The following is a 24,669-nucleotide window of genomic DNA, read 5'->3' on the forward strand; positions in this document are numbered from 1 at the left end:
GAGAATTTAGGGATCATCTTGTCCCAGCCCACTGCCATGGGACACCTTCCACTAGACCAGGCTGGTCAAAAGCATGAGGATCTGGGGTTAAAACCAGTGTAGTTCGTACCTTGTGGGTAGCCTTGCTGGTCCTGTCCCCCTTCTGTGTGAAAACAGCTGTTCCTCTTAGCTGTAATGCATCATACTTTTCCCTGAGACTTCTAATTACTTCAATAATCACTGTGCAAAAACTAGCATTAATACACAGTGCTGGAAAGGTAACATGAACTCTGAGACACTCCAGCTGCTGTGGAGCTGTTTTACACCACTGCCAGTGTGTAACTTTAACAAATTAACAGATACTAATGATCACTCTTGATGTCACCTGTCTTTTACAAGGTTTTGTGCCGTGTACCTTCCCTCTCCCGAGTGTTGTACAAACAACTTGTCAGCATCTCATTGCACCAAGTGTGCCATCCGGGATGTATTGACTGCCTTTGAATGCCAGGTCTCCTGGTAAAGAGTTTTTTGACTCTTGCTGTTTAAAATTTCCTGGGGGCTGTGGATTTGGTGGGATGTTGGAAGCAGAAGAGCTGTGGGGTTCTGAAGGCTTTGGAGTGGATCATGCCTGCAGTAAATGAGCATTTGACAGAGGGCTCCAAGCCAGAGATTTTACATTTTTCTAAATAAATTGAGTAGATTTTACACTGGCTTCCAGTACCACACTCCTGCTCTCTATGGGCATTTGGGTAGGTTGGGTTAAAAGTGTCAATAGCACAGACAGCTAAGGAATTTCAGATCCTTGTTGGTTTAAAACCAGACCAAAAGTCCTTCCCTGCAGCCTTGAGTCTTTCATTGTCAATTAATGAGCTGAAACTTTAAACAACCTGATCTCTCCCAGGGGCAGCTTTCATTAAGCATTTAGTGTGAAAGTGCAGCCCTGCAAACTCCAACTCACCATCCAGCAGCCAAAATCCAGGCTGTGTCACTCTGGGGCACCATTGTTGCTCCAAACCTCATGTGTGGTTTAAGGAAGGAGTGCATCTGCTTTCCTCCAAACAATTTAAAAGCCTTCCACAGCATAGGCCATCATGTTAAGTTTTTTTTTTTTTTTTTTCCTTTACAAATTTTGAACGCCCCCTGCATGTTGCAAGCAAATGTGTGTCATATTCAGACTTCTCTTTGTGACACTCTTGGGTTTGCTGCTGGCTGTGACCTTCTAAATGCCACCCTGAATAAGGAGTGGGATGAAGAGGTGGAGGAAACATTTTTTTTTTTTTTAGGAGGAGTTTGTTCCTGTCAAAGTTGGAAGAGATGAGAATAGGAAATTAGTTAAGTGTTGTCAGTGGCTTGGCCTGTTTCACAGCAAGGAATTCATGTGAAGATGGCAAGATGAGCAATTTTCTCATCCATGGGAGTAGTTGTGAAAGTAATAACTGTGAAGCTGGGCTTTAATAATGCCAAAATCAAGATCTCTGCATGTTCAGGAAGCTTCCCAGGGAAAAACTGGGTGTGATTAGAGCTCATTAGAAATGCCAGGTAACCTCCAGGAATAGTTGATGCTGTATGATTAATTATTTAGCCAGTGCTGAACTTGCTGTTGGAGTCAGTGCTGCAGAACTGGCAGTGTCTGATAAGGATTTCTGTTTGGTGTAGAGGTGTAACTCGTTGGAGTAGTGTGCTGTAGAGTGGTGGAGACCCTGGAAATTGTTCCCTAAAAACACAGATATAAAATAAAGGCTCTCCTGTCATATATAGGGACCACAATATAATATCAGAGCAAGCTGGACTTTTGTTTAATAGCTGCATTGGAGGGGATCTTAAATCCCATCCAGTGCCACCCCTGCCCCTTCCACTGTCCCAGGTTCCTCCAAGCCCTGTCCAACGTGGCCTTGGATACTTCCAGGGATGGGGCAGCCACAGCTGCCCTGACGAAACACTCTGAAATACACTTGGGTCTGAGAAACTTCGGGAGATTGTTGAATTTCTGCCTTGAAGCCATTCCCCTATCATCATGGGAGCAGTGGCTTTTATCAGCCTGTGCTGATCCCGTGCTGTTCTAGAAGAAGAGCAGCAGGAGCATCGTCATATTCCTCTCCCAAATCCTTCAACACCTGATGATCTGCTCTTGCTGCCCCTAACCCCTGTTTGCCAGCAGATTGTTACCCTGGTATTTTTACCTCTTGCCCGCCATTTGCCCTCCAGGGCTATAAACAATTAAAAACAATTTTGTTTTGCTGTGAAAGGCAACCTGGTGTCTCTGAACCAGCAAAAGCAGCAGTGGCAGTGCTGAGTCTGCTACCCAAATGTGTACATTTAACTAAAGCTCAGATTTGTGCTGCAGAGGGCTGTGCTGTGAGGACTTTGTCCTGTCCTCAGGATTGGGCTGGCACACAGCATTTCCTGCACTCTTCTTTGCATTCCCACTAAAGCAGCACAGAGGGCAAGGGGGAGCACTGAATTTAACACAGCAAGGACCTGGGCACCTCCCTGTCAGCAAGCCATTGCTGATGAAGCACTCCCACCAAGGCAGAACTGCCTTCTGCTAATTAGAATGCAATTACTGCCATCAACAAGATGGTGAAAGAGACTTCATAAAGCATTTAATTAGTTCTGTAAGCGCTGGTCAGCTAAAACAGTTGAGAGCTGACGTTCTTTGAATTAGGGGAAATGATTTGACTGCTGATGGAAAGCATGCTGTGAAGGTTGCCTTTTCCAGTTCTCTGTAATTACAAATAATGCACCAATGGTTTTGACTCTGCCAGGTGGTGAGGAGGGATCTGTCCCTCTTGCTTATGCCCCAGAACCTGTAGAATGGTTCCTGCTAGAGATGGTCCCAGTTCCACCAGGTTTGCATCATGCAAGCTGAGAGCTTGGCTCTGAGATCCTTCTGCAGCGCTCGTTCAGGAGCAAGCACTGCTGTTATTAATACCAAGTGGATGGAGGGATCAGTGGCACTCCCAGCTGTGTTGAGAAGATATTTTGAAACCCCAAATTACACCCAGGGGTTTTACCATGTTGTCAGGTGTGAGGTAGTAACGCAGAGCCCGATTTGGATATCTTCATCAATACGTGTGCCATCCATACCTCCCATGCTTACAGCAGTCAGAGCATCCCAGGTGGTGATGTGTCATCCACAACAATTGTGAGGATGTCTTTTTTAGGGATAGGGGGTCAGGTGAAGAAGGAGAGAGCCTTTATTGTGGCAGGAGTTGAGTGAGCTGCAGAGATAGCAGTGAAAGCTGAGTGTGAAGCAGATCCTTAGCTGGTGCTGTCGTGGAGCCTGCAAGAAATTTGCTCATGTAATGCAAATAATTTCCTTCCCACAGTGGTGTTGAGGCTGCTGTCCTAACAAGCAGTGAGAACATCCCACAGGACAGGGCTGGAAGTGTTCCTGTCTCAGCCCAGGGATGTGGCAGAGAGCCAGGCAGCCCTTCGCAGCGCAGGGCTGTCTGTCTATATCTAAAAAGTGGTAAACCACAGCACTCTTCCTGGGATCTCAAATGGAAATACAACCAGACTGGGCTTTTGGAGGAGCCTGAGGTGGGGGCAAGAGTGCTAGGCAGCTGCCACTGCCTTGTGCTGGTGGTTTTGGGGTGGATGTGTTGGGCATGGTGTGCCGTGGATGTGGGGAATGTGGTTCTCTCCCTCAGGTGCTCCAGCATCCGTGCTGCTGGGAGGCATCGTGGGTGCTTTGGCAGTGTCACCAGGCAGGAGCCCAGCTCAGCTGGTGATACATGACACCCCACCTGCTGACAGAGAGGGTTTTTTTACATTTAAGGATTTCCCCTTTGAATGTAAATGCAGCTGTGGCAGTAGCCAGTGTGGGCGTGTGGATGGATTCAAGATGTGAAAATTCAACAGCCTTGCTAACCAGACGAGATTTATGGTGGCTTACTTAATATTCAGGTTCCCCAACCTAACGTAATTCTGAATATCCTGCTCCCTAAATAATAATAATAATAAAAAAGGCATTAACTGCCTTTGCCAGCTTACCTGTTGTTTATGAAGTGTAAATGGTGCTGCTGGCTTGCCAGAAATACCAGGATTAGGGATCTGTCAAGCTAGATGTGGTGCTAGATGTGGTGCTTCCAGGGTTGTGGGGTGGTGGTGCTGCCCTGAAAGGTGGGTAATTAGGGAGAAAGTGTTTGTATCCCTTAATTTGTTGAAAAGCAAGGGTGCCCCTGGGGCTGTGGTGGGGCCTGGCTGCTGCCTGTCCTCACAGGAGATCCTGTTCCTGGGGTATGTGCTGTGCAGGCAGCATCCTTGTTGGGGCAGGGCTGGATAAACACCCTGAAACAAAGCCTTGGGAGCGAGAGTCACCTCCTGTTCAGGAGGTTTTGTGCCTTGGAAAGACCTCAGCAATCCAGATTCTTTTTCTTTTGAAAAAGCTAGCTTGATTTAATGTGCACATTTCACGGTTTCATGACCTGCAGCACAGAATGGCCAGCTGCCCTGCTGACGTGGTTTATGTAGACAACTCTTCTTGCTTTCACTCTCATGCCCTTTTTCCCCTTCCAGGATTGGGATGGGTGCGAAATGACCCGAGCAATGGGATTTGGGTGGGCTCATTCCCCAGAGAGCAGGGCCAGAGGTGCTCAAGTGTTGCCTTTTGTTTCAGTATCAGATGGTAGCAGACTTATTCCAGGAGGAGAAGGACGCCGTGCCCGCCACTGCCGTGCCAAAGAGAGCACCCCGGATCAACGTGCGCTCTGCCAAGCCAGCCTTCAAAGCTGCCAACAAGGAGCACAGGAAAACAGTGGGACACCAGGTAATGTGAGGTCTGAGTGAGTCAGTGACAGCAGAGCAATCCAGTTTAACATCTGGTTGCTTCAGTTTGAAGCAGAGGTAAATAAAAAGCTGTTGGGGGTGGAAAGAGACTTTCCCATGATCTCTCTGTTCAGCTGTTGCTCTTTGGATGACTTCTAGAGGTGTCTCTGGAGCAGCAGGATTGAGTACTCTTGGCTGAAAGCAGCTGAGACATGGTCTGGGGAGGGTGGAGGCCACTCTGGGATTCACTGGACAGTGTCCCAGTATGCTGTGGAGCCCTTACACTGAAACAGCTTCAGAAAAGGAGCATTTTCCCCCATGTGGGCAGTCAAAAAGTTCAACAGGGGCACAGAGAGGTTGTGCTGTCTCCATCCTTGGAGATGTTTCAAAGACCCGACTGGGCAGAGCCCCAGCCTTTGATGCTCATGACCCTTTGAGCTGGAAGCCCTCGACCCACCAGTGTCTCCTCTGAATTCCCCCTTCCTGTGCCGGGTCCGTGGGGAGGTTCACGCCGTGTCACGCCCACGGGTGGCCTGTGGCACCTGCTGGCTGGGGCTGCAGGGTCACAGCTCCTTCATCCCTCCTCCAGACGAGCGGTTTTGTCTTTCAGTTCCGCAACTCCCTGCAGCTGCTGATGGAGACCCTGAACGCCACCACCCCGCACTACGTGCGCTGCATCAAGCCCAACGACGAGAAGCTCCCCTTCAAGTAAGTGGCCCTGCCCGTGAGCAGATGTGTTCAGCTTCAAGGCAGCTGGGCGTGCTTTGGGCTCTTCCTCCTGCTGAAGAGCTTGGCCCCTCCTTTTAACGTTGCTCCTGTAACTGGAAGGTCTGTGTGGGTTGCTGGAGTCACCTTTTTGGGTTTCAGCATGTGGGGCTTGTGCCTCTGAAGTGAAGACTAATTCAGGTTCTAATAATTTATAGATCCTTGCTATATAGATCCTTGAGCATCCTTGCTTTTGCAGTAATAGGGTCTTAGTGCAGTTTTCATCTTAGACTTCCTTTGATTTAAATAATTAGAGTTCCAAACAGTGAAAAGAGAGGGAACTGAAAAAGAAGAGATAAATAGTGGGCTTGTAAAATGAACAGAAATATCTTGGTGCTTCCAAAATAAATGCAGAAAAAGTAAAGACGTGGCTTGTATCAACTTCAGCAGCTGAAGCAAAAGGCCAGTCCTGATCTTCGTCCGTAGTTCAGAGACATATCACAGGCAGCAAACACTGTGAGCAGGTAGTTGTTATCCCTGTTTGACCTCTTGGTCATGGATTTGTGCCCAGTTTTCTTCCCTGTAACTCCAGGAAAGCCTGGCCATTAGTATGCAGGGACCTTACAGATGTGATGTCCTCGAAAGGCATCAAGTGCAGGTGGTGACCTTTAAGGAAGAAGGTTGTAAATGTAATCCAGCAGCAGGGAGGCATTTCCCTCCAGCTGATCTGATGCAGGCTGAGTGCTCCCAGTGAGCACAGAGCAATTTAGGAGTGCAGAGACAGCTCCAACAGTGTCCTGGAAGGAAGGCAAAGCTTCTCTAAACAGACTCACCCTTGGTCGTGATGTGCTGGGGGAGATGCGTCCACCAGGAAGCTTCCTGGCTTGACTCTTCTGCCCCTGCAAACAGCAAAGTGAGGGGTATTAATCATTGCAAGACATTCAGAAAACTGGTTTCTATTTACCTGATTCCTTAGATCAGTAGCTAGCAGCCCTGGAGAAGGCTGTCTGTGCTGGGATCTGTGTTCCTGTGCTCTGCTGATCTGTTTCACATACCATCCTGTAGGTACTGGACATGCTCGGGCCTTGGTCTCCTCTTGCCTTTTGCAGGGGGTGTTCATTAAATGAAATTCATGATTACACTGTGTGGTTGACTGTTTTCTTTAGATGAAGCAGAAAATTATTCTCTGGCTTGCTGTAGTGAGAGTGTGGTAGATGCTCTGGGTGGTGAAGTGGCTTCATCTTTCCAATGGGTCTTTCCAAACTCCATGTCCCTGCTTGGCTCTCCTTTCAGCTCATCCCTCTTCACTTCTCTGCCTTTGAACTTTCAAATTCAGTTTTTCATGTGATGCTCAGGATACAGTTAATATAATTCCATGGATGTGCAAGCTGCTGGTTTTCAGGGGGCAGTAATTGAATGAATTCAGTTGTATCCCTAAGATGTTATGGGTAGCAAGCACCAGGACGGTAATTCTGCCAGTGCCTGCTCCTAGTCCAAGTGATGGCTGTGCCCAATGTGATGCTACTGTTGGTGAATGTCCAAGCTCAGGATTTTGGGAACAAATGACAGACCAAAATACACACAAGGATGGTTCTGGAGGAGGTTGCTTTAGGTTGTGGTGATGGGGTTGCATCCTCATCCACAGGGGGTTCAGGTGTCTCCTGTGGGTGGTTCTGCAAGAGACTCTTCCCCCTCACCCCTCATGGATTGCTTAATTGGCATTGTCACCTGGGGATCGTGGTCAAGGCTGCCACCAGCTTGATGAATTTATATCCTTAGCCTGGCTCAAATAAAGTCACAGAATCCCAGGAGCACTGAGGCTGGAAAAGTGCTCCAGGATCATGGAGTCCCAGCTGTGCCCGATCCCCACTGTGCCACCAGCCCAGAGCACTCAGTGCCACGTCCAGTCCTTCCTTGGACACCTCCAGGGATGGGCACTCCACCACCTCCCTGGGCAGTTCCAGTTCCTGACCTTTTCCATGGGGAAATTCCTGCTGGTGGCCACCCTGAGCCTGCCCTGGCCCAGCCTGAGGCCGTTCCCTCTCCTCCTGTCCCTGTTCCCTGGAGCAGAGCCCGACCCCCCCGGCTGTCCCCTCCTGTCAGGAGCTGTGCAGAGCCACAAGGTCCCCCCTGAGCCTCCTTTTCTCCAGGCTGAGCCCCTTCCCAGCTCCCTCAGCCTCTCCTCGTAGGACTTGCTCTCTTTTTTTATGTGTAAAAGTGGGATCTAGAGACAGATGCTGGAAAATGTGCAGTGCTGGGAAGCATTTGTGAAGTGAAACATCACAGCATTGCTCCATGTTAGCACCCAGGCGTCTGTAGCATGTGGAACACTTGGTGTTGTGTTTGTTGTTCAGTGAGAAAATAAGTTTTCTCTTTCTAGAACATAACATTTTTCAGCTCACGTTTTTACTAAATTGAGATGCTTACCCTGGAGAACAGGAAGGATGTAATGGCAGCCCTTCAGTACTTAGAGGGGCTACCATGAGGAGAAAATCATGCTCTGAGCAGTGGTGTGTGGTGGGAGGAAGGAGCCAACGGCCCCAAATTGACACGGGAGGTTCTGACTGGAGATAAGTAAACCTGTTTTTTTTCCTCCCTGAGGACAGTCTGTCAGTGGAGCAGATGTCTGCCCTGAGAGGTTGTTCAGACTCCATCTGTGGAGGTTTCTATCAGTTTTGGCTGGATAAACCCCTGGGCTATGGGTCTGCACCCACAGCTGTCCCAGCTTTTGGACGTAGTGGGTTGGACTGGAGAGTTCCTGCATTCCTACTTCACAACTTGCTGGAAAGATAAGGTTTGTAATGGGGCTGGAGGGTGTTAGACTCCCATCCTGGGACACCTTGGCACCACGCAGGGATGCCTGCTGCATCTGACTGCAGGCTGGGTCTGAGGTCAATTCCTGCTGGAGAAGACTTCCAAAGAGAGATGTGCAAGGGGAATGCTTGACTGCAGGTTGTTCCTCTGTCAGTTTTCCTTTTACATTCTGTTTCAGGCAGGGTTTTGGATCTTTGACTTGGGTTTCCAGGCCAAAAGCAACCTACCAGGTGCTTCTACCTGCTATGGCAAGGAAAAGGAGTTTGTAATAAGGTGTATCTTCCCACTTTTAAGGTCTTAATTTCAGCATTAGCCCATAGCTGGAGCTGTTGCTGATAGATGACTGTGGCCTCCCTGGTGACTGTATTTCACCCCCTCTGAGCAGGGCTTTGCTGGTTTGCAGAGTTTCCCTTGGATACCAGAGAGATTGCCCTGGGATCTTCCAGGACTGACGCTTACCTGTCGATCTGCCACTCCTGTTTATTATTTATTGTTATGGAAATTGCACCCTTGTGGGTTCTTCCTTGAAGTGAGTGACAGCCCAGACTTATTTTTCACCCTGCACAGTGTTGGTGGTGTTGCAGCAAATAACTTGCTTGTAGACTTGACAGGTCCAGGGAATTAAAAAAAGCACAGAGAGAGAAGAAGGAGACTATTTTTCATGCTGCTTTTGTACAGCAGAGAGAAGGCAGAATTATTCATGTAATCTTGACTTGCAGGTGTAAATATATTGGGCTTTCAGAAAGGGAAAAAACTGGCATTATGTGAGAGGCTTTGTTCTGGAAACCTCACACAGCTATGGACATCTGCATTATGTGAGTCTGACCTTGATGCAGGGACCCTTTCCAGCGCCTTCCAGAGCTGGAGAGCTGGAACCTCTTGTGCATTCGGTCAGGGTGGAAGGAGGGAGCAGCCATGGGGGATGCTGGTACCTGGACACACCCTGTGCAAGGATGGTCTGACCTGGCAGCGAGTTTTTGCCAGGAACCACAGGAAGCACTGCCTGAGTATTCAGCTGGAAGCCACCATGAGTTTTTTTTGGCACAAATTGCTGATGGAAATGAGATGCCAGTGGTAAGGGATGATGCAAGCTTTAAAGAGGAGAGCAGAAACACCTTGAATTTCCACATGGTGCCTACCAAAGTCATTAGTCTGGAACAGGACCACCACTGTTCATGGAAAACTTAGTCTAGAAACTCGTGGGACCTGTTAATTATCTGGTTTTGGTATGGAATTGAATATATCAGACTTATTTTGCTGTTGAATTTGATTTCTGTAAATATGTTGTTGCCCTGATGGCTGGTTCACCAGGCAGCTTGTGGTGGGGTAGCCTGTTCCCTTCTTTATTGTGATTGCTTTACAAAGCCAGGTAGATTCTGGCTAAGGTGGTCATCAGGTGGTCATCCTATCCCAAGAATACACCTGGCACTGATAGCAGGGTGGTAGCAAGATTTCAAGCAACTTGAGAATCAGACCTTTGTGACATGCAGAGGAAAGGTGTGACATCTGTGCAGCCTGTTCCCAAAGCCAGGCGCGGGTCACACTGAGGTTTGAGAGGGCTGTGGCTGTGGGATCCCTTTCGCTGTGTGTGCTGATGCCTGTCCTAAATCTAATTGCAGGTTTGATCCGAAGAGAGCAGTGCAGCAGCTGAGAGCCTGTGGGGTGCTGGAGACCATCCGGATCAGTGCAGCTGGCTTCCCATCCAGGTGCTGGGCTGGGAATTCCCTGGGGTTGTGCTGCTCCTGTCGTTTACTCAGCAGGTTCATTGTACCCAGGGCCAGGCTGGACAGGGCTTGGAGCAGCCTGGGACAGTGGAAGGTGTCCCTGCCCATGGCCGGGGTGGGACTGGGTGAGCTTTAAAGACCCTTCCAGACCAGACCCTTCTGGGATTATCTGGGGTGAGCGAGGAAGAAGAAAACACTTGTGTTCTCAGGACAATGTCTATTTAGGTTTGTTTATATCCAGGATGGATTTTCTGCTTTTTATATATATATTTTTTTTGTTTCATTTTGCCGAACTCCCGTTATGTTCTGGGTTCCTCAAGTCTAAGAGATTCATCGTCAAGCAAAGAGCTGCAGAGTGGGCATGACAGAGAGTGTATTGTGCTGTGTCCAGTGTTCCAGCTGGTGCTTTCAGTTTGGTTCTGAGAGGTAATTTGCTCTCATGAAACCTCTGAAAAAGCTGATGCCTGGCAGATAAAGGATTCCAGCTTGGATGCTGTACCTAGGTGGACATCAAGTAACAAAACAGCAGTTCTGGAAGCAAGCACTGCCCTAAAGCACTTCTTCACTGTTTGCCTGAAGCCCCTTCTACTGTTCAATTTGCTTTTCTTTGTGGTTTTTTGTTTTGTTTTTTTTTTTTTTTTTTTTCCTGGCTTCAGAAATCTGCTGCAATCCTCATTTCAGCCAAAAACAATGTTTGATTCTACTTGCAGAGAAAGAAAACAAGGGTTGTAAATTATTGCTGTAGACTTTCACACCGCACATCCAGATCATCCTAGGCTTCAAACTCTTGCATCATAAAAAGGAGGGTTACGGGTGGTGTGGCTCCTGCTGATTGAGGTATAAAATTCAAAAGAGGTTTTTAAGGCCTAATAAATCAGAAAACATAGACTATACATAAGTCCTGAAGATGACAAGGGCAAATAATTCTAAAAATGCATCAATTGCATTTTAGTGCCAAGCAGCTTTGTGTTAATGTCAGCAAAGCCATCAGCCTTTTTATACGGAACAAAGAAGTTATAAATATGCTCAGTGAAGTGTTGGCTAAGCGTGATGTGGAACACCATGAGAAACTCCCTGTCCCGGATTTTGGGGAGGAGTGTGCTGCTCTCACCTCCTGAAAAGCTGCAGAGGGTTCCTGGCAGCCAAGGGCAGCAGCTGCAGCTTGAGGTAGCTCTGCTGCCCTTCACCTCTGTTGGCCAGTGACCTCTGTGGGCAGGCCACAACTGGTGATGGGTCCTCCCCGACCAGCTGAGTCCAGCTACTTAAGGAGGAAGAAGAGGAAACAGAAGAAGGAGAAGAAGAAAACTCTCACGGAACCCAATTTCTCTCTGTCCTCTGCCAGTGTGGGAGGGTCTGTGACCTCATGTTGGCAGTCTGACCCTGTTTAGAAGGCCCAGCATCACCTTTGGCTCTCATCTCTGAAGTCTTGAGGGCTTCTGTGGGTGCAGCCGGTAAAAAGCTGCTTCTTCATTACATGATCCCTAAGCCATGGTGGGGAACCAGAAATTCCAGCCCATGGGCTGTCTTTTAGTACCATCTTTGTTGCCAGACCAAATTCGTCAGTGCTCTTGTAGTAAAAGCCCTGAAACAATGAAAAATCTGGGTTTTTTTTTCACGTGGAAAAGGCCAGAGGAATGCAGTTCTTTGCCTTCCAAGCAAGCAGTCACGCTGCCCAGTTACAGTCTGGGCCCTGGCTCTGCCATGGTGGGTCCTGGGAGGGTTTGGGGAGCTCTGACCTGAGCATTGTGTGCTTTATGAGGTTTGTTACTGGTCTCGTCGTGGCTGCACTGATACCCCGTTCCTCTCCATTCATAATTATCCCACAGATTTGTAGCGTTTTCCCATTTCTGCTCACTTAACTGCCGTTTATACCCCGCAGCACTAAAATCAATGTAAAATTAATAACTGGGGAGGGGGAACAGAGTGGAGAAACCATTGCAGCACCTGGAGACCTGCCAGGATCTATTGACAGCAAAGAATTGACCAGTGCAAGGACCTCTCCACCCCGACAAACTAAAAAGTGATGCTCTCAGCTCTGCTTGCATGCTTTTGGTTATGAGATCTTTTCCCAGGACACTAAGAATACAGAACTCTTTCATCACTGCAACTTGTCAGCTCTTCTTCCTCTAGGGACAAAAAAAAAAAAAAGTGCAAAAAGCTATTTCAGCCTTTTAGAGTGACCTTCTCCAAAGTTTGTGATTCTTGAAGGACAGATCTTTGTGTATTTTAATATTTCTAGGATATAATTGTATATGGGAACAGCTCTGCGCCAAATAGAATACTCACTTTGAGTTCTGGTAGTTCTTCACCTTCCTTACTCAGAAAATTCCAATCTTGAAAATCCAGACCCAGGAATTGGACGATATCATTGGAAGATTGTGAACGATCTGTGTATTTAAATTGACTTTATAGACCATCTCGGGAAAAGATGCTTCCACAGGATCTTGTTTTGTAGGAAAAGTAACAGACTTTCCAGTTCTTTCTGCAGTTTTACATATGGTCTCTTTGAGTTTTTATCACAGTGAGCATTGATTATTCCTCTGTATTTCCTTATATTTTGTGACAAGTTGAGTTTATGTTGCTTGATTAAGGATAAAACCAAAAAGGAGAGTAATTGCTTTAAATTTAAACCTCTTGTGAAGGCTCTAAATTTGGAATACTTTAAAATAATACCAGAAAACTTGATCTTCGTGACTTTTGCTTTGCTTGGGTGTAAGCAATTTACCCATAAAGAAACAGAGAATTTCCAAATTTGTTTATCTCAAGGTAAATTTTATCCTGAAACAATAGAAAAACTCTTGTTTTCATCCCGTTTACCTCTAAATATATTCCAGCATACTGTCACTAGAGTAACTTTCTGAGGGTGATGTGGCTTTGAGTCAGAGATCTCTGGATAAAACCACCTGCTGCTGAAGACTTCAGTGTTTTGAGTCCTTAATAATATTTTACCTCTAAAAAAAGAAATAATTTTTAATACAAGTGGTAGTTGTTCAAACTGTGTAAGTCACAGAAATCTGAAGCCTTAGGCTCCCCTCTTAGGGTGTTCCTGGGTTTATTTTACCATTTCCATGGTAGGCTGCGCTCTGGCTGTGTCTGAGATAAATTGAAAATGTATCATTTGCTTTGAAATGTTACTCAGCAGTTAAGAAATCTGTATCTGTTAGCACGTACATAAATGACTGTGATGAATGGAGTGTCTGAGGTGTGTAGGTAGAAAATCTATCATCAGCTTCCCTGGGTAAAGCGTGGAAGATGTCTCTGTGCTGTAAAACCATTCATCTTACTTACAGAAACTGGCTGCATAGAGATGAGTCTGTAGAGAACTAATTGGTGCAGATCTCCGTGAATAGCAAAATAACTCTTTAAAACGAGTTTTTAAAATTGGCTCTATCAAAACGGTACTTTCTTTTTTCCCTGCTGGTTATGGTGGTTTCCAGTCAGTGGTCCAGCAGCAGTGGTCTCCCACCATGCCATCGCTCTGAATTGCCTCATCACTGCAGTTCTCTCTGAATTACCCTCTCTATAGTTGTTATGTATTTATAGTTTAAGTATCCTTGGCATCTGGCTGCTTCCTCTGGCCGCTGGAGCTCACTGTCAGATTCAGCAATTTTGTATTAATTCAGTGTGAAATCCCAGCTGCTAAAATCTATAAATATTAAACATTTATAATTGAGAACTATCATGGACATCCTTGGATATATATTTTTTTTTTATAGAATGTGCCTTTAGCTGTCTGGCTGTCATTTCAGGATAACAAGACCTATAAATTGCTTTGGCTACCAACAGTTCTGTTTGCCCACACCCAACAAAGGTGTAATATGTAAATGGAAGGGCTTTTCCCCCCTCATTTTTCCCTCTGAATATATTCCAGCTAATTTCAAGCCAGGCCAGCCTGCATGTTTTAGAGCTAATTGAAAGGCAAATCTGTTCTGCTGCAGTAAACAAGGCTGAGAGAAATTTTCTCCCTCAACTGCAGCTTCTCAAATAATTTCATGTCAAATCTTGGCTCCGAGATTGAACCTGCACCCTTCCAGATATATTCTGACTCCTCTGGAAAGATCAATATCATCCAGTTCCTTCCTGCTTAATATATTGACCCCCTTCAGGGGAAGGTGCCTTGTGGTGCTGCCAGGATTTCTTACACAAAACTGAGTTTGCTCAGCCCCTGGGATGGTCCTGGGTGAATTTGTTTATTCTGAGTGGAAACATTTAATGTTCAGTTATTTTAGGGTACCAAAAGAAACCATATTATGGTTAAGAGTTTGAAGCTTTTTTGATCTGTTACACTGCTTTCAGCTGTTCACTCAGTGCAGCTGGCATAACATTGCTGTAACAATGGGTTGTGGATATTTTGGGCAGTTGTTGGCTGCTTGGAAAGATGCTTTTTGGAAGCTTCCTTAGAATGTCAACCACAGTTTCCTACCCACGCTCTCCCTTCAATTTGACATTGTAATAAACGCAGCTGGCTCTGCTCAGATTCATAACCCCTCGATTTTGGACAGGAGCAGCCCCTTTGCTTTGCACCTGGCTGCATTTTTGTGTAAAACATCCAAATCTGGTTGCTTGAACTACAGAAAAAAGATTACTTCATCTGTGGTGTGTGGTATGTCTTATTCCCTCTGTTTCCTCTAGGTGACAAAGATTTTGCTGGGAAGACCAAGTCTCAGGCTCTCAGCCAACCATCCTCCTTGCTGCTTGAGCCCAAGGAGGGTTTTTTCCACAGGCATAAGTTATTTTCCTGCATCCTTCCCTTCCCTTTATTGCCTTTTCCCCTTGGTGACCTGTGCTGACATCAAAGCAAAATTCAGCTGTTTGAGTTTGGCTTGATCTCAGTTTGAGTAGCATCTGCCCAGTCCTTTGTGCCTCCTTCTTCCTGCTTCTCAGTTGTGCAGGTATAAAAGCCCCCTGGTTCCATCTCTTTTTCTCTGCATCACTTATCTGGATATTGAAACTTGATAATAATACAGAGCTGTATTAATTTAGTGTCCCTTGGTGGTTTCCAGCCCCCAGCACTGAGGCTTGCCCGTGCTGTGTGTTGTGTGGCAGCATACCAAGCACCCAAAATCTGTTTTTTTTATTTGATACCTGTCCACAAGCTGAACTGGGGTGTACCCTTCCCATAGTCCCATAGTCTTTCCTGACCTGCTAAGCTGTGGGGTAACACAGCACATCCTTTGTCTCCTGCTGGGAGTCAGTGTGTGGCTTGGCAAGTATGAATTAAGTTTGCTATTTTTGTTTTCATGTTTTTGTGGGTTTTTTTTCCTTTTTTTTTTTTTTTTTTTTTTTGCTTTTCCCCTTTTAAAATGAAGACATTGCACCTAAAAAAAAAAAAAAAAAAGAAAAAAAAAAGATGCATGTGCAGAAAAATAATTTTAAAAGTGTGTGTACAGCAAAGCTCTGAGCTTCAGTATTTCTGCACTGGAGAAATCTCCCTTGCAGGGCTGGGGGATCATGTTTGTTTCTCTCCGAGAACATAGTTGTAAGGAAATTTTATACAGCTTTGAGCCTCGAGTGGTTCAATGAGGCATGTTACATTAAACCTGAGTGCTTTAATTGTTCCTTTCTCCGGGGAGGATTCTGTAGCAGCACCTATGAACCCCTGCAGCTTTCTTTTGCTGGTGAACTGGGATGGCAAATATCCCAGTGGAATTCCTCATGGGCTGGCTGAGCCCTGGCGTGGCACAGATTTTGTCTTGATGCCCCATGGACAATAATAGAGGAGCAGTGTGGTGTCAGGGCTGTCATCCCCTGATAAATCAGAGAGTGGTGAGAGCATGAGTGAGGCAGTTCTGTAGCCTGGGGCTCAGCGTGGGGCTGTGAACCTCTGGGAGATGTGGCTATGGGGCTGTGGATGCCACCAGTCCCATGAACACCTCGGCAGAAACCAGGGGGTGCATTCCTTGACTTTCCAATGTCTCATGTGAGATTTACTCCTGAAAAGTGAGTCATTTTTATTAAGGGTGGACATGGAAAATCAATTTTTGCCACCTTGGGAAATAAGAATGACAGGCTCTGGAGGAAGACCCACTGTGCAGTGACCGATGATCTATTTTTAAGGAATTCCTGCAGGTGTCTGACTCTTGTTTGTGAGCAGCTGTGGGATCTCCATCTCTGCCGTAGTCCTGGAAGATGATGGATTTTGCTTTCTGCCCAGCTTGGACCTGTGCCCTGAGTTTCCTGTTCTGCCTCTTCACCATCTGCTCTTTGCTGGAAGAGCCTGGGTGGCACCTGCAGGGTGATTTTTTTCCCCCAGATATCAGCAGTTAATAATGCCAGTGCCTGAGCCGACTCTGGCAGGTTAATGGGAATACTCCCTCCTTCTCTCTTCCCCCCTCCCAAGCTTTCCCTGGCTCGAGCAGTACCCAAGCCAGCCTTGTGTGCTTGGCTGGGTGCCTCGGGCTCTGCATGCTCTGCTTCTCCTCTCAGGTTTGATTTGGAGCTGTGTAAACCCCGGGCGTGCTTAAAATGAAAACGGGTTTTATTTGCACAACGCAAAACGGGAAATGTAATTATAAAATGGAGGCACTGGGAAAGCAAAGAGAAGGCAAGTTTAAGTTAAACCTTGCAGGACACAAGCTTGTAGTCTTGCATAATCTTTGTGTTCAGTTTTCACCCCAGAGGGAGCTCCCCATAGCTGACATCTTCGTTTTTTTAGTGGTAATCCAGTACTTTCGGTTATTTGAGGGGGTAGCCTTAGCTGCCTGGCCTTGCCCATGGAGACAGATATTAAATCAGTACTAAATCTGGCTGTTCTGGAATCAATCTGAGCATTCTGAGCATGGGAAATCCTTTCATCACAGTTGCCCTCATGCTTCTGCCGTTTTACCTTTGGCTTCAGGTGCAATCCTAAGGGTATTCTGGTTTTTGACAGTTATTCTTTACTAGTTGTGTCCTGGGCGCTGTGTGTCCCTGCAGGAATTACATGTGGCTTACCAGTCCACCTTTTTTCCCCATTTGCTCTCTTCATTCCCTTTGCAAACATTTCCTTGTACTGTACTCTTCTAAATGAAAAAAAAAAGCGCATTTGCTTTCCTTTTCCCTTTTCTGAAGTGACACAAAACTCTGTTGGTTGTGTGTTTTGAAATCAGCAATATGCCTGTCTTAGCAAACACCACAGCTTCCAGCCTTCAAGGTGTTTCATGCAGAGATACCAGCAGCTGGAGTAGAAGATTGTTCAGGTCCCTTCCAACTGAACTTTTCTGTTTCATGATGTATTTTGTAGAGCTGGCGGCTGTGACTGCTCAGGTGGTCTCGCTCAGCCTCACCACTGCAAACTGGCCACGACCTGTCACAAGCATTGCTCTGGTCCTTTGCAGTTTATTTTCCCTCCCACACTCTTAATCCCTGGAAGTGTAAAAATAGGAAGAATTTGGTGCAGTAATGCAAAAAGTTAAGGAAAGCATGGGGCTTGTAGGTGAAGAGGATGCTTCTGTATGGCAGTTTGTTCTTGTCCTGGTTGCCAGAGCACCTCTGCAGGTAAGGATCAGGCCCACAGGTATTTTTTTTTGAGTGAGGGCAGAAATCAAATCCTCTGCGATTCTCTCCAGTCTCCCTTTGATGTTTGTTATGCGCATTTTGTTGAAATATCAATGATCATTCTGGACATTGCTGGGAAAAGGCTGGTGTTAATTAAAAACTCAGGTTTTGAGGGGTTTATAACTCACTCTGTTAATTTAGAGAAGGCTGAAACTTGGCAGATGCTGAAGCAATTTCAGTCGCAGTCTGCCGGCTCTACATCTATCACCAGCAGCAGGAGATGATATTTCGAGCAGCAGGATACAGTGCTCAAATTCCTTCAATTAGCGTTGCCTGTTTGGAAACTTTGCTGCTGGAGACAGTGAGGCATCTTCCAAGGGGCTGCTTTGTCTTTCCAGAGCCAAAAAGGTTTTGTGTTTGTTTTGTGTCAGTCACAGACCTCAAGATGGAGCAATTAGGGAGTCAATTGATTGAAATTAGTATTCAGCAGAGTTTGGGAACACAAAAAACAAAGAATATCTGTTTGATTAATACTCTACAACTTTATCAAGGTTGCTGTTTAATTTTTATTTTTGGGCAATCAAGAGATCCATGATTTCTGCAAAGTTAGGTTCTCCTTTTTGATGGGAACAGCATTGTTGCATTTGAGTGGTAAAGAGCAGTACATCAGGGGTGAAAACAGGGTGATCTGTGGCCTTTCTGTTCCAGGCTAGAAAGGCCCTGATGTGGTCATTCAGTGTCTGAGGCTGGGGCCAGGCTGAGACTGGGGGTGAGTAGCTCCTTTTGGAGTTGGTCCATGCTGAGGGTAGTGGTGAGAAATCCCTTGAAGTACTTCACACTTTGGCTCGTCTACAGCTCCAAGCACTTTATTTTAGTGAAACAGTGCCCAGCATGCAGACTAACCCAGCATGTGCTTTGCTTTCAGGTGGTCCTACCCTGACTTTTTCAATAGGTACCGTGTGCTTATGAACAAGAGAGACCTCTCTAAGAACGACAAGAAGCAGATCTGTCAGGCCCTATTGGAAGACCTCATTAAGGTGAGCTGGGACCAGATCTTTGTCAGGGATTTTAAAAGCACAGAACTCATGGCTTTGACGTGGTCTGAAGTTGCTCCAGCTTCACCTGCTGCACGTGCAGGTGCTTCTCCACCCCAGGCAGCCTGGGAGTTTTCCCAAAATGAGGGAGTCTTGTGGAGCAAGTGGGACGTGGGATTACATGGTTGTGGTCAAGAGGAGCAAATAATTTCAGTGCTGGTGAAGTCCAGAGTTTGCTTTACTGGCTGGACATGAATGACTGGCCACTACTAAAAAATGTGTCTCCCCTCCTTCTGGTTCTGTCTAGCCACAGCTGGAGCACATTTCAGGGGTCCACCCTGGGACAACGTCATGAAACTTAGTCAATCATTAAATGCCTCTTTGCACAAATGAGTAAGGGAAAAGTGCAGTAGATGCCTTACCTTGATGTGTGGGAGACTTTTAGTGGCCCTGTGTGGAAAAAACATCCATCAGATTGGGACTTTTTTACCTTAAATGAATCAGAAGGTTTTGCTGCCTCACTTTACCAAAATTTTACTACTTGCTTGTATGCATTATTTTTAAATTGCAAATGTGCATGCAAAGGTTTCTTGCTATTGAGTGTCTCAGAATGTGCACAGCACCTTAGACAGTTTTAAATGCTTGATCTGTTGTTTTCCTGTAGGATTTTTAGGAATTTACCCAATTGGCATCCTCTTTTTGCTTTTTGCACCCAGTGTTACCCTTGGCTGCAGAGCCTTTTGCAGCACATGTAGGACTTTGTAGATCTAAACATTAACCTTTTTGAGAAAGAAATGTTTTTCTTGAAGTGCTCTGGTATTGCATTTCTCGTCTGGACTAGTGGAAGGCATCCCTCCTCATGGCAGGGAGGTTAAATATATATATAAGGTTTAAAGGTCCCTTCCAACCTAAACAATTTTGTGATTCTGCGATTTCTTTATTTACATAAAAACCAACAAATAACAAAAAAAACAAATCTAAACAAAAAACCCCAAACCTCCAAAAACAAACAAAAAACCCAAAATAAAAAAAAACCCAAATAAACTCCTGCACCACAAAAAACAAAAAACAAAAACAAAAGACCAAAAAAACCCAAACAAACAAACAAACAAAAAAACCCCGCAAACCAACCAAGCAAAAAAACTGCAAAACACAAAACCCCAACCCAAAACTCCTAAAACTCCTTCAAAATTTGCATAAATATATGTAGTTTAAGACTGAGTCCTAGTGTTGTATTCCTTAATGGGTGTATAGATGCTCAAGTGTATTAAGTCTAATGATATCTAGTAATGTCTAATAAGTCTAATAATCTAATATGTCTAATAATGGAGTCTAAAAATATACTCATTACTCAATTAAGAAGAGATGTGAGTTGATAAATTTGATTCAAACTGGTGTTTTTACTCTGTATCTACTGAACAACTTAGACTGAAAACAAAAAGAAAAAAAGAAATGTAATGTTTGCCTCAATTAAATGTCATTTCCTTTATGCTTTTGAAAAGGATCCAGACAAGTTCCAGTTTGGCCGTACCAAGATCTTTTTCCGTGCAGGCCAGGTGGCATATCTGGAGAAACTGCGGGCAGATAAGTTCAGAGCTGCCACCATCATGATCCAGAAGACAGTGCGGGGCTGGCTGCAGAGGGCCAGGTACCAGAGGCTGAGACGAGCCACCCTCGCCCTGCAGCGCTATGCCCGCGGGCACCTGGCACGCAGGTGGGTCCTGGGGAGCCTCAGAGAGGGGCCAGCTGGGAAGTCAAGTGTGACAACACCTCTGGCCACCTGGGTTTTCAATCTGTTGCATCTTCTAGAACTTAGACTTGGGGGTTTCACGTGAGGAACTTTGGAAATGGTCTGCTCGCTTGAAAGCAAGATGTGTAATGTGCATGTGGGTGATACTGTGATGAGAGTTTATGGGCTAAAGTTTGGACTTATTTATGGCCCCTCTATCTGGCTTTATTTAGGGGCAAGAGATCAAAATTCTTTGCCTCAAACTGGTTTTATATTTACCTTAGTTTAATTTCTAGGTGCTGGTCATAACATAGACAATCTGGTTACAATGAGGTGACTACAGCGCTCTGAAGGATTTAGCTGGAAGTGTTTCACAGAACTAATATTTTCCTGGGACTGCCTTTGGTAAAGGGCATTTGGATCAGCCAGGGAAGGGCTGCCTAGTTGGTATGCACTCCTCCCCTGCAGGGACAAAGTTTGTGTCTCCGTGATGCCCAGGGGGAGTTCTCAGGATTGAGTGGCTGTATCCTTTGTAATGAGGAAAATCACTCCAAATCACTGGCAGGGGAGCTGTGTACAGTAGATAATAAAAGAGCCCAATGTTAACTCTTTCTCTGCAGGAACCCTTGTGTCAGTGGCTTGCTGGGGATTCTGCACGTAGCACTCTGCTTCAGGGTGGGCTGCTGGTGGCAGGTGTGACGTGGATGTGAGGGAGGAGTGAAGCAATGGAACAGCATCCCAACACACTGGCCACCTTCCTTCTTGTGGCCCTTCTTCAAGCCAGACAATCACCTGAAGAACATCAGAGATACTAGCTGAATTTGTGGTGTTATTTGTGATTGTGGAAGGGGTTGGTGTCAGGGCGAACCAGCTGCTGCAGAGTTTCTTCTACATAATTTTTCAGTTCCCCTCTTTCTGCAGGGTTTGTAGGGTGGGAGATCATCTGAGTAACTGTCTCTTTTTGGAGACAGATCATCCCTTATCCTCTTCAGGAAGCTCTGGCTCAGTGGGTCCTAATGAGAAACCATTTGCCTCAATCAAAGGAATATATAAACCAATCTCATGTGGCTCTTAGTTTTGATACGCTTTTTACAAAATAAAAGAAGTGGATCAAATTTCTGTAAAATGCTGCATGCTGAGAGCAATAAATGAATCATAAATCCAGCAAAACAAGCTAATTATCAAATGTAATGGAAGGTTTATGGGCATTTATTAACCGGTGTAACAGCAAATTGAACATGAGTTCAGCTGGATAATGGGAGCAACATGGTATGGAGTTGACCACATCCCTCATTATTTACTGTCTGTGAATGGCTCGAGGCTCTGCTCAGGAATGTTGCCAAAGCACTGCGCACCAGTTTAAATGTCAAATCAATTTGCTGCTGTTTTCACTGAGTTAATAGTGCACTTTTTATAGTCAAGGAAGTCATAGGTGCTGGTTGGCACAAGGACGCAAAGCAGAGAGTTCAAACCAAGGAAAACCTGGGGAATACTTGGGTTTAATGCTGGTTGGGAACAATGAGGTGTGTTGGTCTGTGGTTCCAGTGCTCCTGGGTTCCATGGCTGCTGTCTGATAGCATGGAGGCTTTCTTAGCCCAGCCGTTGGGGTGGTCTTTCCTGAATGCCATCAAGCCACATTGGACAAAATGTTTTCCTCTCCCCCTGCATCAGAAAAAAGTGGAGTTTATTTAACCTGCTTACCCTCCTCCTGTGTATTGCAGGCTTTTTGAGCACCTGAGGAGGACAAGGGCTGCCATCATCTTGCAGAAGCAGTACCGAATGCTGCGGATGCGCCGGGCCTTCCTGAGGGTCCGCAGCGCCACCCTCACCATCCAGGCTTTTGCTCGGGGCATGTTTGTCAGGAGGATTTACCACCAGGTACGCCTCCAGGAGGGTCCTTGCATGAGGAAAGAACCTTTATGTTTATTTCTGCGGTGTGGCTGTGTTGATGTTTGTGAAGCCAACAGCCCCCAGTGTTGCCAGAGAACTGAGGAGAGCTTTGCTCTTTGAAGCTGTGCAGGCAAAAAACGTTTTGGCAGCAGCACCTCAGCAGAGCAGCTAAATGGAGTTGGTCACTGTGGTGCGAGGAGGTGTTGTGGAGATGTGGAAATGTCATGTGGTCTAACCTATGCTCTGCTGAAAGCCTCCCCATCCCACTGAGTGTGTGTTGGAGCTGCATGCAGGGGCTGTTCCCAGTAGGGTAGGAAGACAAGGAGGGTCTGTCATGGAAGGCAATAAATAGTTTATTGATAGAAATATCTCTTTATTTAGGTCTCTCCTTTAGCTTTCTGTGTTAAACCTGGAGTGGGACACAAAGGATTTAGTTTCATGACAAGAGTGATTCAATGAGAAATCATTGAATCCTGGGGTGGTTTGGGTGTAAGGGATCTTAAAGTTCACCTCTTTAAGGGCAGGGACACCTTCCACTAGGCCAGGTTGCTCCCAGCCTTGTCCAATTTGGTCTTGGTCACTTCCAGGGATCCAGGGACAGCCACAGCTGCTCTGGGAAAGCTGTGCCAGGGCCTCCCACTCTCACAGCCAGCAATTCCTTCCCAATATCCCATCTGTCCCTGCCCTCTGGCAGTGGAAGCTATTGCCCTTTGTCCTGTCCCCTCGTCTGTTGTCCAAAGTCTTTCTCCAGCTACTCTCTGTCAGGAAACTGAGAACAGCTTTGGAGAATCTTCTGTCTGCTCCTCAGACCCAGCACTGTGTTGGTAGTTACCTAAATTGGTGCCTAACTGGGTTGTGGGGCTGCTCCAAGGAGTGAGAGGCATCAAGAAGGAAAAGCCTGTTCCTGGAAATATTTGAAATTACCCGGACACCTGGTGACTTCCCAGAGAGACCAGGGCTGTCCTTTGAGACACACCAGCTGGCGATAAGGAATTTGTGCTGCCACTGCTGTTTCAGCATCTATTTTTTAAAGTGGAAGCTTCTGCAGAGGAGGCAGCTGGCTCAGGAGTTAAACTCTCTGAGATTCAAGGCCACCCAAATCTCAACAAGGTGTGGAAGTTGGCTGAAGGCCAGGCCTCTCTGATCTGAACATCCTTAATCTCTGGAGCACCTGGGTATAGGTTTTAGATAGAAGTGTTGGTTCCAGTGCATGTTCAGCGACAGATGCAGGGCTGTGGGTGATGATCTGCGGGATGAGGGCATGCCCAGTGCCCACCCAAAATTTCACTGTAAAGCTGAAGTAAGTCCCCAAGGCAATGCAGTGTGGTTTCTCCTACTCCTTTGGGCATCCCTAGCTTTCCCCATTTATGAGTGCTGAAGATGGAGACATATAAAGCTCATTTCACAGTCATTCTTACTCCTAAATTCATACAATCCCTTTATTCTGAATTAAAATTTGCACTGCAAAGAAAACCTTAGGGTGAAACAAAATAATTGTTAGAGAAGCTGATAGGATAACCTTTTCTGAGACAACTTAACCCAAACTAATAGCAATAAAATGTCTTGTAATCTTCAAATTCTCCTATTTATTTCCTTAGCAGATTGAAACCGTAAGGAAGCTATTAACAACATGCTGTTTGTATCTCTAAAATGTCAGCCTTCAATTTTAGAGAGCAAAATTGAACTGCCACTGACTGACAAGATAGCTGTAAATTTTGGGGAAGAATTTCAATGCAAACATGCCAGAAATTTCATGAAAACAGTTAAAAATTACTACTAATTGAACTGTGCTAGAGAACTAGTTGCAGACTGTAGTGAAAGCACTCATGGTTTTATTTGAAGGTTATCCACATGATATGAAATCCCATCAGGACAACATTTATCTGCAGTAAAAATTATCATAATGCAGAGGCGGAACACAGAAAAAGAAAATCTACAGGTCTGTTCTGGTGTGGGCGATGTCTGATGCTGAGGGGACAGTAAGTTCATTGCTAAGTGTTGGTGTGTCTGTTCATGACACACCAATAATAAATTAATAACCATTAATAAATTCCGGAGCTGTGGCTCTGGTGGATCTCAGTACTCTTCTGAGGTGGTCCACGAAGTCACACTTGAGCCCAGACGCCACCTGCTCCCACCAAGTCCTCACAACCAGGATAATATCCCCTCATGTCACTGGCCAAGCAGGTCTTTACTTTGAGGTCAGGCAGGCTCCTAGGAGAGGTGTCCTGCCTGCATTCATTGAGAACAGTCCATGAAGGAGGGTGCAAAACAACAGCCTCTGTTTCCAGCCATCAGCACCTGCGTCTACCAGGACATTTCTTGGAGGAGAAGCCCTTCCCAGGGCACTTTGGGAAGTGTTTAATGTTTGTTGTAGCCAAACCAGAGTGACCTTCCAGGAACAGCCTTCAGCTGAAGGAAAGTAGATTTAGAGAAGATATTGGGAAGGCTGTGAGGGTGGGTAGGACCTGGCACAGGTTTCCCAGAGCAGCTGGATCCCTGGAAGATTCCAAGGCCAAGCTGGACAGGGCTTGGAGCACCCTGGTGT

At 45.9% G+C, this 24,669-nt stretch overlaps 1 protein-coding gene across 1 annotated transcript in view; it reads left to right on the top strand.

The window, feature by feature from the left end:
- MYO5B (myosin VB) overlaps positions 1–24,669 on the top strand; it is a 148,662-nt gene that overhangs the window by 82,862 nt on the left and 41,131 nt on the right. The window contains exons 15-20 of the mRNA XM_054003809.1: positions 4,601–4,750; positions 5,360–5,457; positions 9,888–9,974; positions 18,394–18,505; positions 20,005–20,216; positions 21,953–22,109. Of these exons, the coding sequence (XP_053859784.1) occupies positions 4,601–4,750; positions 5,360–5,457; positions 9,888–9,974; positions 18,394–18,505; positions 20,005–20,216; positions 21,953–22,109 (816 nt within the window). The remainder of the gene's footprint in view (positions 1–4,600; positions 4,751–5,359; positions 5,458–9,887; positions 9,975–18,393; positions 18,506–20,004; positions 20,217–21,952; positions 22,110–24,669) is intronic.

This window comes from Vidua macroura, chromosome Z, assembly GCF_024509145.1.
Source record: "Vidua macroura isolate BioBank_ID:100142 chromosome Z, ASM2450914v1, whole genome shotgun sequence".
NCBI classification, from domain to species: Eukaryota; Metazoa; Chordata; class Aves; order Passeriformes; family Viduidae; genus Vidua; species Vidua macroura.